Genomic DNA, 17,939 nt, shown 5'->3' with positions numbered 1-17,939 from the left:
GGGGAGGGACAATGGGCAGGACAGGAGGGGGGCCCTGTGCATCAGTTTTACCCTCCCCTGGGTGTGGGGGATGGGGGGTGGTGGAGTTGGAGGTGGGGCAGGAGGTCTTGAGGTAATGAGTGGGAATGTATTAATGTAGGGGATGAAGACGCAAAGAGGGAGGCAGGGACCTCCAGGGGTGGCCCCAACAACACATTTCATTTTCACAGATAAAGGAGCAAGTCCCCTGGGATGGGGGAGCAATTGAAGGGGGGGTGGAATTTGTATTCAGAGCTCCTTTCCACTTGCCGTGGTGACTGTGTTAACAGCTTGATGTGCAGGTCACTCATTAGTAAATACAGCCTGCTCTCAATTGGCTGATCTCCGATCACGCTCCTATATCTGTTCATTTACAGCTCCTCTCATCGTCTGTTTTTTCCTCTCTTCTTTTCTAAAACTCTGATACTGCCTCCAGTGGTCTCGTCTTAATCAAAAGTGACGAGAGCGAATCTGAGACATCAGGAAAAAAATCTTGTTTTTATTCTTTGGGGGTTTATCTGGGCACATTGCAAATCTCATTCCTCCGTTGCCCCGTGTCTGAGAAGCATCTGTATCTTATGTTGAATATTGAAATATCTCTCTCTATCTTTCCTCCTCCCGGCAAAGAAAAATGTGAGGGATAATTAATCCAGAGACACCAGTGGAACTGAGGAACCCACCCCGGGCCCCGCACATCCCCTATTGATCTTTTAGAATACACACACGCACAGATGAAACAAAACATAATGAGAGCTGTGGAAAAGCTGAGGCATCAGATCAAATATCTCAAAATGATGTACTAGACTGTGTAAGGGCTGATGATTTGGCTCTTTGACCTTACAAGAGGGCATTATTTCTTCATTTCCTGCTTCCTGTTGACAAATATCATACGCCATGGCTACTATTTCCACAACATCAAACCTCTTCTCAGTTACTCTTCTTCTCCCACTTCTCTCAGACTATTCCATCCCCCTTTTGTTCTTTCTCTCATTTCTGATCCATTTTTCATGCATTACTTTACCCACCGCCATCTCTACTCCCCATTTACAGTGCATTACCCCCCCTTCCATAAACACACTTTCTTACTTCCCTCCTTCGTTTACAGTGCATTACCACACTCCTCTTTCTTCCCCCGTCTCCCCCTAGTATCCCTTGTTCCCTTCCCTGGTAACGGCTTCTCACACTAAGCTTCCTTTCCTCTTTTCTATCTCTTCCCTCCATCCATCACAGTATCCCATTGTCTCTGTGAGGCTTTCACCATCTATCTCTCCCTCCACAGTAATTGAATGCTTGATCCATGCAACACGTCCTCCTGGTTCTTAATGAGCCCCTCTCTCCTCCGGCCTTCCCCATATAGACACTAAGACGGTAGACAAGACTCATAGACATTTATTACAGGCCATTTCTCCACACAGACAAATCTACAGTGGACTTCTCAAAACAGATGATGTCATTAATCAAAAACAAATGCAGTACTGAGTGTGACCGTTAGAGGGAGTAGTGGAAATATGATACAGGCAGTGGATAATTAATTGATGCTGATGATTGTAGAATGTAGATAGCATTGATACACAGATGCACATGTAGACAAATCAAATTAAAATATAATCAAATGTTATTTGTCACATGCTTCATAAACAACAGGTGTAGACTAACATTGAAATGCTTACTGACGGACCCAACGCAGAGAGATAAAAATGAGAAGTAACAGAACATTTAAAAAATGATAACACAATAATACACAATGCGAGAAGAGAGGTGTTCATATCCAGGTCAAAGGTGGTTGTCAGTCTTCATGGGACACAGCTTACCGGATCCCATTTTCATAGCTGTCAGAGAGAGAAAGAAACATTTGCTATAATCAATTGTTGTAATCAAAGCATTTGCTGTAATCAAATTTGGTTCAATTAAAGACGAAACAAATTACTCACTACGTTTTAAGGGTAATGGTACTGGTACTCTGTGTATATAGCCAAGTTATCGTTGCTCATTGTGTATTTATTATTATGTGTTATTGGGAAGGGCCCATAAGTACTCATTCCACTGTTAGTCTACACCTGCTGTTTACAAAGAATGTGACAAATACAATTTGATTTGATTTGATAATGTTGCATAGTTTGGATAGTGAAGTTAAGGGATTGCACCCACACATGAAGCTGTGGAACCAGATCTCTGAGCGATCCACCAGACAGGAGATCCATTCATGCAGGGTCACCTTAGTGTTCTTGTTATGGTCACACGACCTGTATGCAGAGAATAAACATACACAATACCACATAAAAGATTACTGTAGCTCTGTTGGAAGAACATTTATAGATAACTTTGACACCTTTTGGAAACAGAAGATGCTCTACAGGAATGACGGAGTCCATCCAAATCATCTTGACTCCTGGCCGGGCTTGGGTCATGACTTATCAATGACCCAAGCCCAGCTCAGATAATCCCTACCAATGTGTCGTTGTTGTAATGCTGCAGCAAATGTACATAATCCCAGGGGTGTTGACAGTCACAATGTAAGTAACCTAATTTACAGTGCCTTGCGAAAGTATTCGGCCCCCTTGAACTTTGCGACCTTTTGCCACATTTCAGGCTTCAAACATAAAGATATAAAACTGCATTTTTTTGTGAAGAATCAACAACAAGTGGGACACAATCATGAAGTGGAACGACATTTATTGGATATTTCAAACTTTTTTAACAAATCAAAAACTGAAAAATTGGGCGTGCAAAATTATTCAGCCCCCTTAAGTTAATACTTTGTAGCGCCACCTTTTGCTGTGATTACAGCTGTAAGTCGCTTGGGGTATGTCTCTATCAGTTTTGCACATCGAGAGACTGAATTTTTTTCCCATTCCTCCTTGCAAAACAGCTCGAGCTCAGTGAGGTTGGATGGAGAGCATTTGTGAACAGCAGTTTTCAGTTCTTTCCACAGATTCTCGATTGGATTCAGGTCTGGACTTTGACTTGGCCATTCTAACACCTGGATATGTTTATTTTTGAACCATTCCATTGTAGATTTTGCTTTATGTTTTGGATCATTGTCTTGTTGGAAGACAAATCTCCGTCCCAGTCTCAGGTCTTTTGCAGACTCCATCAGGTTTTCTTCCAGAATGGTCCTGTATTTGGCTCCATCCATCTTCCCATCAATTTTAACCATCTTCCCTGTCCCTGTTGAAGAAAAGCAGGCCCAAACCATGATGCTGCCACCACCATGTTTGACAGTGGGGATGGTGTGTTCAGCTGTGTTGCTTTTACGCCAAACATAACGTTTTGCATTGTTGCCAAAAAGTTCAATTTTGGTTTCATCTGACCAGAGCACCTTCTTCCACATGTTTGGTGTGTCTCCCAGGTGGCTTGTGGCAAACTTTAAACAACACTTTTTATGGATATCTTTAAGAAATGGCTTTCTTCTTGCCACTCTTCCATAAAGGCCAGATTTGTGCAATATACGACTGATTTTTGTCCTATGGACAGTCTCCCACCTCAGCTGTAGATCTCTGCAGTTCATCCAGAGTGATCATGTGCCTCTTGGCTGCATCTCTGATCAGTCTTCTCCTTGTATGAGCTGAAAGTTTAGAGGGACGGCCAGGTCTTGGTAGATTTGCAGTGGTCTGATACTCCTTTCATTTCAATATTATCGCTTGCACAGTGCTCCTTGGGATGTTTAAAGCTTGGGAAATCTTTTTGTATCCAAATCCGGCTTTAAACTTCTTCACAACAGTATCTCGGACCTGCCTGGTGTGTTCCTTGTTCTTCATGATGCTCTCTGCGCTTTTAACGGACCTCTGAGACTATCACAGTGCAGGTGCATTTATACGGAGACTTGATTACACACAGGTGGATTGTATTTATCATCATTAGTCATTTAGGTCAACATTGGATCATTCAGAGATCCTCACTGAACTTCTGGAGTGAGTTTTCTGCACTGAAAGTAAAGGGGCTGAATAATTTTGCACGCCCAATTTTTCAGTTTTTGATTTGTTAAAAAAGTTTGAAATATCCAATAAATGTCGTTCCACTTTATGATTGTGTCCCACTTGTTGTTGATTCTTCACAAAAAAATACAGTTTTATATCTTTATGTTTGAAGCCTGAAATGTGGCAAAAGGTCGCAAAGTTCAAGGGGGCCGAATACTTTCGCAAGGCACTGTATGTCCCTCTAACTCCCCTGAATGCCTCTGTCGATCCTACAGCTATTGTATACAGTAATCGTGTGCCTATGAACCAGAGTTATACTGTTAGCACTGAGGAGGTTTGCCCCACTGTGCAGCTCACCCTGCACTATCAGCTCAAACATAAATAACATTGTCATGTCTACTGCTGATAGGTTTCCCAGTAAAGCAATAAAAACAATCTAGCATCCCAGAAAAGTGCTAAAAATAGCCCACATTAAACATACTGTATGCAGCCTAAGAAACAATGTTCATGGCACTAATAACTTGCTAGTAACAGACAACATTCATATTCTGACTATCTCTGAAACTCACTTAAATAATACATGTTTAAAATATATATATATATATATATATCACCTTTATTTAACCAGGTAAGCTAATTGAGAACAAGTTGTCATTTACAACTGCGACCTGGCCAAGATAAAGCAAAGCAGTGCGACACAAACAACAACACAGAGTTACACATGGAATAAACAAGTGTACAGTCAATAACACAATAGAAAAAAAATTAAGTCTATATACAGTGTGTGCAAATGGCATGAGGAGGTAAGGCAATAAATAGGCCATAGTAGCGAAGCAATTACAATTTAGCAAATTAACACTGGAGTGATAGATGGTGATGTTCAAGTAGAAATACTGGTGTGCAAAAATGCAGAAAAGTAAATAAAAACAATACGGGGATGAGGTAGGTAGATTGGGTGGGCTATTTACAGATGGGCTATGTACAGCTGCAGCAATCGGTTAGCTGATGTTTAAAGTTAGTGAGGGAAATACAAGTCTCCAGTTTCAGCTATTTTTGCAATTAATTCCAGTCATTGGCAGCAGAGAACTGGAAGGAAAGGCGGCCAAAGTAGGTGTAGGCTTTGGGGATGACCAGTGAGATTTACCTGCTGGAGCGCTTGCTACGGGTGGGTGTTGTTATTGTGACCAGTGAGCTGAGATAAGGCGGAGCTTTACCTAGTATAGACTTATAGATGACCTGGAGCCAGGGTGTAGCGAAGGCCAGCAGACTAGAGCATACAGGTCGCAGTGGTGGGTGGTATAAGGGGCTTTGGTGACATAACAGATGGCACTGTGATAGACTGCATCCAGTTTGCTGAGTAGAGTATTGGCTATTTTGTAAATGACATCGCCGAAGTCGAGGATCGGTAGGATAGTCAGTTTTACGACTATCTTGGTTTGGCGCCGTGAGTGAAGGAGTCTTTGTTGTGAAATCGGAAGCCGATTCTAGATTTAATTTTGGATTGGAGATGTTTAATATGAGTCTGGAAGGAGAGTTTACAGTGATGATGATACAGTTGTAGCATTACATGGTTATAAAAAATACAGAAATGCCAATAGGGGCGGTGTTACAGTCTATATTCAGAACCACATTCCTGTAAATCTTAGAGAGGATCTACTGTTAAATACAGTTGAAGTAATATGGCTACAGGTTCACCTGTCTCACCTAAAGCCCATTCTTGTGGGAAGATGCTATAGACCACCAAATGCTAACAGTCAGTGTCTGGACAATATTTGTGAAATGCTTGATAATGTATGTGATATCAACAGAGAGATATATTTTCTGAGTGACCTTAACATTGGCTGGCTTTCATCAAACTGTCCACTCAAAAAAAAAGCTTCAAACTGTAACCAGTGCCTGCAACCTGGTTCAGGTTATCAATCAACCTACCAGTGTAGTTACAAACAGCACAGGAATGAAATCACCCACATGCATTGATCACATCTTTACTAATGCTGCAGAAATTTGCTTTAAAGGTATCCAAATCCAACAGATGTAGTGATCACAATATAGTAGCCATATCTAGGAAAACCAAAGTTCAAAAGGCTGGGCCTAATATAGTAGTGGCCATACAATATGTTTTGTGGTGATTCCTATGTTGATGAGAATATTTTCTGGTCTGTGGAGAAACCAGACGCTGCACTTGACTCATTTATGAAATTGCTTATTCCAGTCACTAATAAGCATGCACCTATTAAGAAAGTGACTGTAAAAACTGTTAAATCAATGTGGATTAATGAGGAATTGAAAAATGTTATGTTTGAGAGGGATGAGGCAAAAGGAATGGCAAATAAGTCTGGCTGCACAAACAATTGGCAAACGTACTACAAATTGAGAAATCATGTGACTAAAATGAATAAAAAGAAGAAGAAACTATACTATGAAACAAAGATAAATTATATAAAGAATGATAGTAAAAAGCTTTGGAGCACCTTAAATAAAATTTAAGGTGACAATGAGAAGCCACCTGGGTCTGACAACTTGGATGGAAAATCCTTTTGCCATATTCATCAATATAAGCCTACAAGAAAGCCTATACCCTCAGGCCTGGAGGGAAACAAAAGCCATTGTGCTACCCAAGAATAGTAAAGCCCACTTTACTGGCTTAAGAAGCTGACCAATCAGCCTGTTACCAACTCTTATTAAACTTTTGGAAAAAATGGTGTTTGACCACGTACAATGTTATCTTACAGAAAAACAAATTGACAACAGACTTTTAGCACGCTTATAGGGAAAGACATTCGACATGACCAGCACTTACACAAATGACTGATGATTTGCTGAGAGCAAATGATGATCAAAAGATTGTGGGAGCTGTTTTGTTTTGTTGTTTTGACATTATCGATCATAGTCTGCTGCTGGAAAAATGTATTATGGCTTTACACCCCCTGCTATATTGGAGATAAATAGTTACCTATTTAACAGAACACAGAGGGTGTTCTTTAATGGAAGCCTCGCCAACATAATCCAGGTAGAATCAGGAATTCCCCAGGGCAGCTGTCTAGGCTCTGTACCTTTTTCAATATTTACTAATAACATTGAGTAAAGCCAGTGTTTCTATGTATGCGGATGACTCTATACTTTACACGTCAGCTACCGCAGCGAGTGTCACGCCCTGACCGTAGATGGCTTTGTATGTTTCTATTTTTAGTTTGGTCAGGGTGTGATGTGGGTGGGTATTCTATGTTGCAGGTCTAGGTTTCTGTTTCTATGTGTTTGGCCTGGTATGGTTCTCAATCAGAGGCAGCTGTCTATCGTTGTCTCTGATTGAGAGCCATACTTAGGTAGCCTGTTTTCCCATTTTGAGGTGTGGGTGATTATTTTCCGTTTCAGTGTTTGCACTGTTTCGGTTTTCATTTATTCTCTTGTTCTTTTGTATTTTGTATTCATTCCTGATTAAAATGTATTATGGATACGTACCACGCGGCATTTTGGTCCTCCTCTCCTTCCACCAACGAAAACCGTTACAGCGAGTGAATTTACTGCAACACTTAACAAAGAGGTGCAGTCAGTTTCAGAATGGGTGGCAAAAAATAAGCTATATATTTCAAAAACTAAAAGCATTGTATTTGGAAAAACAATTTACCAAACCCTAAACCTCAACTAATACTGTGGAAATTAAGCAAGTTGAGGTGACTAAACTGCTTGGAGTAAACCTGGATTGTAAACAACCATGGTCAAAACATGTTGTGTGGTCCAGTTGTGTGGTCAGGTGCCACAAAGAGGGACTTAGGAAAATTACAATTGGCTCTGCAGTTTAGAAAATGCTGTCATAATGCTGTACTGATAAACATTGACAATACATGCTTAACTTAATTTAAGATGGCCCTTAAATCTACACAGTGACCTAACATTAATAATATGCATGTCAATCTCTTATGGCTCAAAGTAGAGGAGAGATTGACTTCATCACTGCTTGTTTTTGTAAAAAGTATTGACATGCTGAATGCACCAGGGTGTCTGTTTAAACTACTAGCACACAGCTCAGACACCCATGCATACCCCACAAGACATACCACCAGAGGTCTGTTTAAACTACTAGTACACAGCTCAGACACCCATGCATACCCCACAAGACATACCACCAGAGGTCTGTTTAAACTACTAGCACACAGCTCAGACACCCATGCATACCCCACAAGACATACCACCAGAGGTCTGTTTAAACTACTAGTACACAGCTAAGACACCCATGCATACCCCACAAGACATGCCACCAGAGGTCTGTTTAAACTACTAGCACACAGCTCAGACACCCATGCATACCCCACAAGACATACCACCAGAGGTCACTTCACAATACCAAAGTCCAGAACAGTCTATGGGAGGCACACAGTACTACATAGAGCCATGGCTGCATGGAACTCTATTCCACATCAGGTAACTGATGCAAGCAATAGAATCAGATTTCAAAAACAGATAAAAATACACAGTGGACAGCGGGGACTGTGAAGAGACGCTCACACAGGCACAGACACACGCATACACATGATAACACACACACTCTACACACATGCACACATGGACTTTGTATTGTAGATATGCAGTGGTAGAGTAGTGGCCAGAGGGCACACACTTAATATGTTGTGAAAAGTGGTATGAAATGTAATGTATATAACTGCCTTTATGTTGCTGCACCCCAGGAAGAGTAGCTGCTGCCTTAGATCCTTAATAAATACAAATACACATAAACAAACATACTATTGCAAATACACACACACACACATGCATGCATGCACAAACGCAGACACAAACGCAAACGCAAAGGACTTATGCAAACCAACACATCTGCATACAATATGAACAGACTGACATTTGTCTTCACCCACACAGAAACATTATCTTTGAAGGGTACCGTTTCCATTTGTGCTAATCCACACATTATCATCGCTGGGAATAGGTTGACATTGAGCCAGCCAGCCCCACTCCCACAAAACCTGTCACTGCAGACTGGCAACACACACCAGCTTTACGACTGAGGCGGGAGAGGGGTGGAGAGAGAGAGAGAGAGAGAGGATAGACTTAGTAGGGAGGAAAGAGAGGGATGAGGACATGGGGTATGGAGGAGGGAGTGTTAGAGGGATGGATGAGATAGAGAGGAGAGTGTGATGAGTGGGGAGGTGGGTTGGCTGAGTAGTAGAGGGAGAGGGGGGACTCACAGGAAGGGGGTTGGCACAGATGATGTCTGCTGAGGATGGGGTGCAGAGAGAACATGAGGATGGGAGGTGCAACATGGAATGCGGGCGATTGACATTTTAATCCTTTACATTAAGGAAATAATTTGACCTTCTCTTTACAAATAGGTCATTAAAGGATATTGACAGTTGGCAACTGATAAAGACAGGGTTAAACATAATGGGGATTTGGACATGTTGTAATTTGTATGCGGTGCATAGAGGACAAGAAAGACTAAGTGTAAGTGTGTATTCAGAGTGGGGCTCACTGGAAGAAGGAGGTAGCACAGTGCTCTAGAGGCATTCTTTTGTAGCGTAGCTTCCTCAGGTCTTTCCGGCTCAGCTTTCCATCCTTGTTCTTGTCCAGCAGGCCAAACCTCCGCTATACAATTCGGGAGAGAGAGGAGACATCGAAGCAGAGAAATATTGAATGACAACAATGAGCTATTCACCCCAGCACTCCTAATGCCAATTTACCTAAAAGGAGGATGAACAGTCTAGAGAGAGAGAGAGAGGAGGACAAAGCTGGGTTAAAGATGTGGTTAGTTGAATAGATAAAGGGAGGGCTAGAGGTCAGGAAGGCAGGAATGAGGATATAATATTACCACCCAGTTATCTTTCTTATTTAATAATTTAGTGATTATTGACTAAGTCTATTTATACTGGGGTTCCTGAATGCTCCCTCATTCTGAGTAGTGGAAGACCACACAATAAGCTACACAGGAGCTTTTCAACCTTAAATGGCATCTGCTCCAGGTAACTGTAACAATTTCACACCAAAACACAAATCAAAGTGCTCTTATGCCAAGGTGCTCTTCATGCTCTTCAAGTTAGTTCATGATAAGTGTAATCAGGTGCGGTAGATCTTGCGAACACTGCAGCCCTCCAGGATCAGAGTAGCCCAGCTCTATTCCTCTGTCTTGTCTGTTACCTGGGCTAGTTGGGAGCGCTGGGTGTGGCTCAGGCAGCTCTGAGGCGGGGCGTAGGGGGCGTAGGTCTCTCCCATGCGACTCAATAGGAGGAACCAGTCCATGAGGCGGTATGGGAACTGGCCATACTCCTCCTCTGTACAGTTTACCTTGGGAACTTGGAAACAAATATAAGCAAGCATGAAGTGGAACCTGATCTTGAAGAAGACTTATTATGTAGGTATAGTACTGCAGTACTGTGTGTGTTTGTGAGTCCTACCCAGACAAGGCCCTTTATGAGCCAGTCCAATGTGACGTCTCTTGCGGCAGGCTTCTCTATGCAGCAGACACTCGTTCCCATAGGTCCTTCCCAGAACACTGCACACTGGTGCCCCCTGCCTGCACACATAGGTCATTACAAGCACAACGACATACTGTAGTGCAAGGCACCTTTCTTTATCACTTGAATACAACTTCATTAAGTTTCTGGTGTGGCCCTACCGTGGGCAGATCTTAGGACACACACACTTTGGGAAGAGGACTCCGTTGTCCTGCACCACCTGGCACCAGGAGCCCATTGGACTGTGACACTTCAGAAGCTCACATAGTAGGACTTGCATATGGATAGATGGAGAAATGGAGAGGGAGGGAGGTGCAAGAGACTTCATTCTTTGAACATAAAATCAGTCGATACAGAACTACAATGGGGTTATATGCAGTCTAAACAAACAAGGTCAACGTGTATTAAACATCAAATTTCACTATAAATGTGTGCAAATGTTAAAAGATATGTTAATTTGGGGGCATTAAAACCATTTACTTGTGTTACAAAAGGTTAATAAAAGAGAAAGTGTTACTGCTTGACAGACAGTGCCTCTTTGCCAACATTACCAATTTGGCGCTTTTAGGGTTAATGATGGCAGACTTACAGTTGAAGTCGGAAGTTTACATACACTTAGGTTGGTGTCATTAAGACTCGATTTTCAACCACTTCATAAACTCTAGTTTTGGTAAGTCGGTTAGAACATGCATGACACAAGTCCTTTTTCCAATAGTTGTTTACAGACAAATTATTTCACTGTATCACAATTCCAGTGGGTCAGAAGTTTACATACAGTAAGTTGACTGTGCCTTTAGAAAACAGCTTGGAAAATTCAAACCTGACTCAGTTACACCAGCTCTGTCAGGAGGAATGAGCCAAAATTCACCCAACTTATTGTGGGAAGCTTGTGGAAGGCCACCCAAAACATTTGACTCAAGTTAAACAATTCAAAGGCAATGCTACCAAATACTAATTGAGTGTATGTAAACTTCTGACCCACTGGGAATGTGATGAAAGAAATAAGAGCTGAAATAAATCATTCTCTCTACTATTATTCTGAAATTTCACATTCTTAAAATAAAGTGTTGATCCTAACTGACCTAAGACGGGGAATTTTTACTCTGATTAAATGTCAGGAATTGTGAAAAACGGAGTTTAAATGTATTTGGCTAAGGTGTATGTAGACTTCTGACTTCAACTGTATCTCACCTGGGTCCACTCTACCCAGATATGGTCTCAGACTGCTCTCAGCCTGCCATTGTTTGCGCTGGGCTCTGCCTCCCTGGAACACATAGAATTTGGGGGCAAAAAGAGACAGACTAGTCTGTTATCAGTTTGTAACATGGAATAAACCTTGAACATGTGTTTGTCTTTTAATGCTGTGTTCTTTCTACTCAACATGAGTAGATAACTTAACTTCTCTGTTTTGAAAACAGACTTTTGTGTTGAATTATATTTTGGGTGGTTGGGTTCTCAGACAAATAGAGGCCAAGCAACAGTCAGAACCTCTCCCAAATTTTCAGATTTATCTTCAACCATGATAAATCTGTACATGCCTGACAGTCTGCCACTGATAGCAAATAATTTCAAGATAATTCAAGTCCTTTCACTGTTCGTGTTGAAGCTATGTAAATCGATGACTTGTCTCCTCTATAACCCCTGTAGTGTATGATTTGGGGGTGCTCCAAACCCCCCAAATCCCCACTATCCTCAATCCACTACCATGGTCTTTGTAGTATGAGCCAGACCCACATCTGCCCTGAATGCACCTGATGAGAAACAGGTGCATTCCCACTGGGCACACACTGGTTGAATCAACATTGTTTCTACGTCATTTCAATGAAATGACGTTGAAATAATGTGGAATGCACGTTGACGTCTGTGCCCAGTGGGTTGTGACCCAAAATACTGGAGCCTCAGCTCCTTTAGCTCCTTCAGCTCCCAAAGCCCAATTGTTTCATTAGTCCATTGATATAGTTGATATAGTCCCCAAAATGTTTTGCATGTCAGCAATCAAGTTTTCAAGATATATCACTTTCAAAATACAGAAATACAGCTTGCATGATGTCACGCCCTGATCTTAGTTATCTATGTTTTATGTATTATTTTGGTCAGGTCAGGGTGTGACAAGGGTGGGTATGTGTGTTTTTGTCCTGTCTAGGGTTTTTGTAATTCTATGGGGTTTTGGTATGTCTAGGGATTGGCAGGTCTATGGTGGCCTGAATTGGTTCCCAATCAGAGGCAGCTGTTTATCGTTGTCTCTGATTGGGGATCCTATTTAGGTTGCCATTTTCCATGTTGGTTTTTGTGGGTTATTGTCTATGTGTAGTTGCCTGTCAGCACTTGTGGTATATAGCGTCACGTTTGTTTAGTGGTTTTCCTTCATTAAAAGAAGAATGTATGCATATCACGCTGCGCCTTGGTCACATCAATATGACGACCGTGATGCATTTTGCATCATGTGATTTCTGTATTTTGAAAGTGATCTTAAATTTGATTGCTGACATGCAAAATATATTGTTACTATATTAACATTGGACTAATTACACAAATACCAAAAGCTAGTTTTGGGTGGAGTTTTCCTTTAACATGAATTTATTGCCTAACAACTCCAACTCAAATCCATCTCAATAACAAACAGAGGAATGTTGATTTATCTCCAACTCATTTCAACATGTGGGAAAATGTCTCAATGTGTATGCTACATCAAGTTGTCCTATTTCAGTAAAGACTTACTATTTTTCCTTCAGTTGTTTTGACATACCAAGTGATTTCCTCAGCTATACACTTTTACCAGGTGCCTGGCTGGATATAAAAGTATGTGTTGACGTCTATGAACATTCTTCAAGGCATAAAAGTCCCAACTTTCCATCCTACTAGAGACGTATTTAATGAGATCAAAAATGTAGAACGTTGCAGATAGATATATAATGAATAGAGCTGACAACATTCACTATTCGACATGACAGACCATAGACTGTGACAGACAAACAATTATATCTGTTCTACAATCTTCTGTAACATTTCTGTCTGAAACTTCTGTAACATTGCACTCTCCTGAACAGGTCCCAGCCCCCTAATGTAATGAGGAGAAAGGTTATACTCACCATGGCCAGGTCAGGGTGAAAAGCCAGGACCAGCAGAAAGAGCAGGTTCATAGTCAGGCTGAACGCGAGAGAAGAAAGTTTCTAACAGTCCTACAGGAGAAATAAACCAAACAGAACTATTTCAGTGACATGGCCAATTTATGTACACTACTTGTATGTCAAATGAATTAAATAAAACAATTTCCTTTTATATGATCCACTGTAAAATAACCCTTACGGAAGAGTGAAAGGGAAATATAACTTTGAGTTATATGCTTGGACAACATACACATATTATCTTATTTGGTGTAATATCCCTCCATTATTCACCAGTCATTCGAATCATCCAGAAAAAAACAATGAGGCTCAGTCAAAAGAAAGCAATCATTTCCAATTACTGTGCTGTAGGAGACAGATTGAGTTACATGAACAGGAGGACATTAGCCATCAACAGAGGAAGTCATTATATGGAACAAGTCATTTTCCCAGACAGCTTCAGAAATCTTACCAGAGTTTCACTTGCTTCTATCCTCTGTTGCTATTCCGCTTGCTGTTCTGCGTCTTGCCAGCTGCACATATTTCCCTCTCCTTTACACCCGTTCCTTAAAGGTATCTGTTTTTAAGGTCTGCTGCCTATACATTCTCCCCCCTTTTATTTGATCTCCTATTCTTACAATCCTGCCTTATCTGCCCCTCCTCTCCCCTCCTTTCTACCTCCTCCTCTTAATCTTCAGTTCACAATAGCCCCCTGTTTATAGGCCACATCAGCAGACCAAAATACTCAGAGAAAAAATATGCACCTTCAGTCAGTCAATCAATCAGTTAGATGAAAACAGAAAATGCAATTCAGACAGACAGTAGGTGTTGTGAGAGTGTTTATTAGGGGGTTTGATTTTACATATGATGTAAAGCGAGAGAGAGATGCATTGGCTGAATCCATGTGTGCTCTGGCCTGTAAATGTATGTGCCTGTGATGTACTGCCAGCCTCAATGAGAACCAGTTCCCCTTTCCTAATAGCCCCGGGAAGTAGGGGTGCTGGGAGTGCTGCAGCAACAACCTGAAAAATCTGAAGAATAAAACAATTACTAGTATTAGCGGACCGTGATACTGTAGCCGTCTGATACAACAGGTGTAGACAAACAGTGAAATGCTTACCCTTCCCAACAATGCAGAGAGAAAGAAAATAGAACAATAATAGAAAAGTAATAACACATAATAATGAATACAATTCACAATGAGTAAGGATAACTTTGGTATATACACGGGGTACTAGTACTGAGTCCATGTGTAGGGGTACGAGGTAATTGATGTAGATATGTACAGTTGGAGTCAGAAGTTTACATACACCTTAGCCAAATACATTTAACTCAGTTTTTCACAATTCCTGACATTTAATCCTATACAAAAATCCCTGCCTTAGGTCAGTTAGGATCACTATTTTATTTTAAGAATGTGAAATGTCGGAATAATAGTAGAGAGAATTATTTCTTTCAGCTTTTATTTCTTTCATCACATTCCCAGTGGGTCAGAAGTTTACATACACTCAATTAGTATTTGGTAGCATTGCCTTTTAATTGTTTAACTTGCGTCAAACATTTTGGGTGGCCTTCCACAAGCTTCCCACAATAAGTTCGGTGAATTTTGGCCCATTCCTCCTGATAGAGCTGGTGTAACTGAGTCAGGTTTGTAGGCCTCCTTGCTCGCACACACTTTTTCAGTTTTGCCCACAAATTTTGGGATTGAGGTCAGGGCTTTGTGATGGCCACTCCAATACCATGACTTTGTTGTCCTTAAACCATTTTGCCACAACTTTGGAAGTATGCTTGGGGTCATTGTCCATTTGGAAGACCCATTTGCGACAAAGCTTTAACTTCCTGACTGATGTCTTGAGATGTTGCTTCAATATATCCACATAATTTTCCTCCCTCATGATGCCATCTATTTTTTTAAGTGCACCAGTCCCTCCTGCAGCAAAGCACCCCCACAACATGATGCTGCCACCCCCGTGTTTCACGGTTGGGAAGGTGTTCTTCGGCTTGCAAGCCTCCCCCTTTTTCCTCCAAACATAACGATGGTCATTATGGCCAAACAGTTCTATTTTTGTTTCATCAGACCAGAGGACATTTCTCCAAAAAGTACGATCTTGTCCCCATGTGCAGTTGCAAACCGTAGTCTGTTTTTTTTATGGCGGTTTTGGAGCAGTGGCTTCTTCCTTGCTGAGTGGCCATTCAGGTTATGTCGATATAGGACTCGTTTAACTGTGGATATAGATACTTTTGTACCTGTTTCCTCCAGCATTTTCACAAGGTCCTTTGCTGTTGTTCTGGGATTGATTTGCACTTTTCACACCAAAGTACCTTCATCTCTAGGAGACCAAATGCGTCTCCTTCCTGAGCGGTATGATGGCTGTGTGGTCCCATGGTGTTTAAACCTGCATACTATTGTTTGTACAGATAAACGTGGTACCTTCAGGCATTTCGAAATTGCTCCCAAGGATGAACCAGACTTGCCGAGGTCTTGGCTGATTTCTTTGGATTTTCCCATGATGTCAAGCAAAGAGAAACTGAGTTCACCAGCAGCATACCACCCTGCATACCACTGCTGGCTTGCTTCTGAAGCTAAGCAGGGTTGGTCTTGGTCAGTTCCTGGATGAGATACTGCCCTGTGTTGGGTGCCGTCTTTCAGATGGGATGTTAAACGGGTGTCCTGACTCTCTGGGGTTATTAAAGATCCCATGGCACTTATCTGTCTGTAAACAATTATTGGAAAAATACTTGTGTCATGCACAAAGTAGATGTCCTAACCGACTTTCTAAAACTATAGTTTATTACAAGAAATTTGTGGAGTGGTTGAAAAACGAGATTTAATGACTCCAACCTAAGTGTATGTAAACTTCTGACTTCAACAGTACATATAACTAGGAATACAGTGACTAGGCAACAGGATAGATAATAAACAGTAGCAGCAGCATATGTGAGGAGTCAAAAAAGTTAGTGCAAATAGGGTCAATGCAGATATGTCAGGAGAAGCTTAACACTGACACCTAGTGGTCATCGTGATGCATGACCACTATACAGATTCTATTAGACATATCATTACATGAATAACTTGGTTTATTGTACTGTACATAATCCCACAACAGAACCTCAATTTTTATGTATGTATTTTCTATTCGAATGTAAGTTATTCCCTTCGTTTATTGGTTTTAAACGTTTAGACCAGAGAGCTCTCAGGTTTCTCATTAGATTAAAATGTCATGAAGAGAAGCTTCCCTTCACATGGATGATCATCAAAGGGGATTTGAGAGGTAACTGCTAAGAGTGGGACGAAAACATGCACTTTTATCCCTCTGAAAATTGTTCAATGTACATGTATTGATGTGAGAAGAGAAAGAGTCATATACTGCGTCTGTGTGCGCGTGAGAGAGAGCGAGCTAGAGAGAAAGAGAGAAGGTGGGGGGTAGGGACTATGGTAGGGATGTAACTATACAGGAACGTTTGAGATTATTTATGTGCAGAAATAATCCAACCCCCTATTTTCATTATGTTTTTTATGCAAATGTTTTACATACCTTACTCTCTGATAACACACGTGCCTGCCTTACTGTATGTCCCATACGTGCGCAAAAACTCATACTAGCGAGCGTGCACATTTACACTGAGGGCAGGATGAAAATATGACAGGTGACGTCAGTGTCAACACTAATGAGAATGACTGAGGTCGAAGTTTGGGAAGGCAGAAAATCATGACTCCTGTCGATCATGTGGACTAGTTATTCAAATTGGGAACGATACGCTACATTTAAAACGGCTTTTACTTTTGTTATCGAACCGTCCAAACGGGGGTTCTACTAAAACGAAATAATTTGCATCAATGTTATCTCACACGTTGAGATTAGAGATGTTGCCAAACCAAAGAGTACCACATTATGAGTCATAATCTTTCAATATTTGTATTTATTTAACTAGGCAAGTCAGGTAAGAACAAATTCTTAATTACAATGACAGCCTACCGGGGAACACTGCCTTGTTCAGGGGCAAAATTACACATTTTTACCTTGGCGATTTGATCCAGAAACCTTTTGGTTACTGGCCCAACACTCTAACCACTAGGCTACCTGCCACCCAAAATAATGCTCACAAATAATATTACTCTGAGTATTTTGGTAATAATACTCATAAAATCCTAGTGGTCAAACAGGGAAATGTTTCCAATCATTTTACCGTACTCATTTTTCCCATATAGGATTTTAGAAACACTTAAAATAAGGTCTGTGTTTTGTGTAGACTTACCCTGGCGTGATGTTTTGATAACCGTGTGAATCTCTCTATGACAAGGTGACTTTTATCAATATATTCACCTGTATTTACCCCCCAAAAATGAAATGCTGATTAGCTGCTAATGAGGCTATCATAAAGAACTACAAATGTTAGCTAAATGTAGTAAAGAATAAATTGGCAACATTTCTTCAAAT

At 41.1% G+C, this 17,939-nt stretch overlaps 1 protein-coding gene across 1 annotated transcript; it reads right to left on the bottom strand.

Annotated features, from left to right (window-relative positions):
- Positions 1-1,391: 1,391 nt before the first annotated feature.
- Positions 1,392-14,162, bottom strand: LOC110522192 (SPARC). Its single transcript, XM_021600418.2, has 9 exons — positions 13,973-14,162; positions 13,486-13,575; positions 11,588-11,660; positions 10,558-10,669; positions 10,337-10,455; positions 10,080-10,234; positions 9,418-9,530; positions 2,167-2,261; positions 1,392-1,847 (listed from the first exon to the last, which is right to left on the bottom strand). Exons 2-9 carry the CDS (start codon positions 13,534-13,536, stop codon positions 1,792-1,794), a joined length of 774 nt encoding a protein of 257 aa, XP_021456093.1. The 5' UTR covers positions 13,537-13,575; positions 13,973-14,162; the 3' UTR covers positions 1,392-1,791.
- Positions 14,163-17,939: the final 3,777 nt, after the last annotated feature.

Source organism: Oncorhynchus mykiss, chromosome 1, assembly GCF_013265735.2.
Source record: "Oncorhynchus mykiss isolate Arlee chromosome 1, USDA_OmykA_1.1, whole genome shotgun sequence".
Classification (NCBI taxonomy): Eukaryota; Metazoa; Chordata; class Actinopteri; order Salmoniformes; family Salmonidae; genus Oncorhynchus; species Oncorhynchus mykiss.
Note: the sequence above shows the minus strand (reverse complement) of the source record. Positions and strands in the feature narration are given on the sequence as shown.

Excerpts from the sequence above, each read along its gene's own strand:
- LOC110522192 (XM_021600418.2), bottom strand. The coding sequence starts at position 13,536 with ATGAACCTGCTCTTTCTGCTGGTCCTGGCTTTTCACCCTGACCTGGCC. Across the intron at positions 10,670-11,587 it reads TCTGGGTAGAGTGGACCCAG|TCCTACTATGTGAGCTTCTG; the intron begins GTGAGATACAGT and ends TCCATATGCAAG. Across the intron at positions 2,262-9,417 it reads TGTGCTACCTCCTTCTTCCA|GTCGTGTGACCATAACAAGA; the intron begins GTGAGCCCCACT and ends CTCTGCATACAG.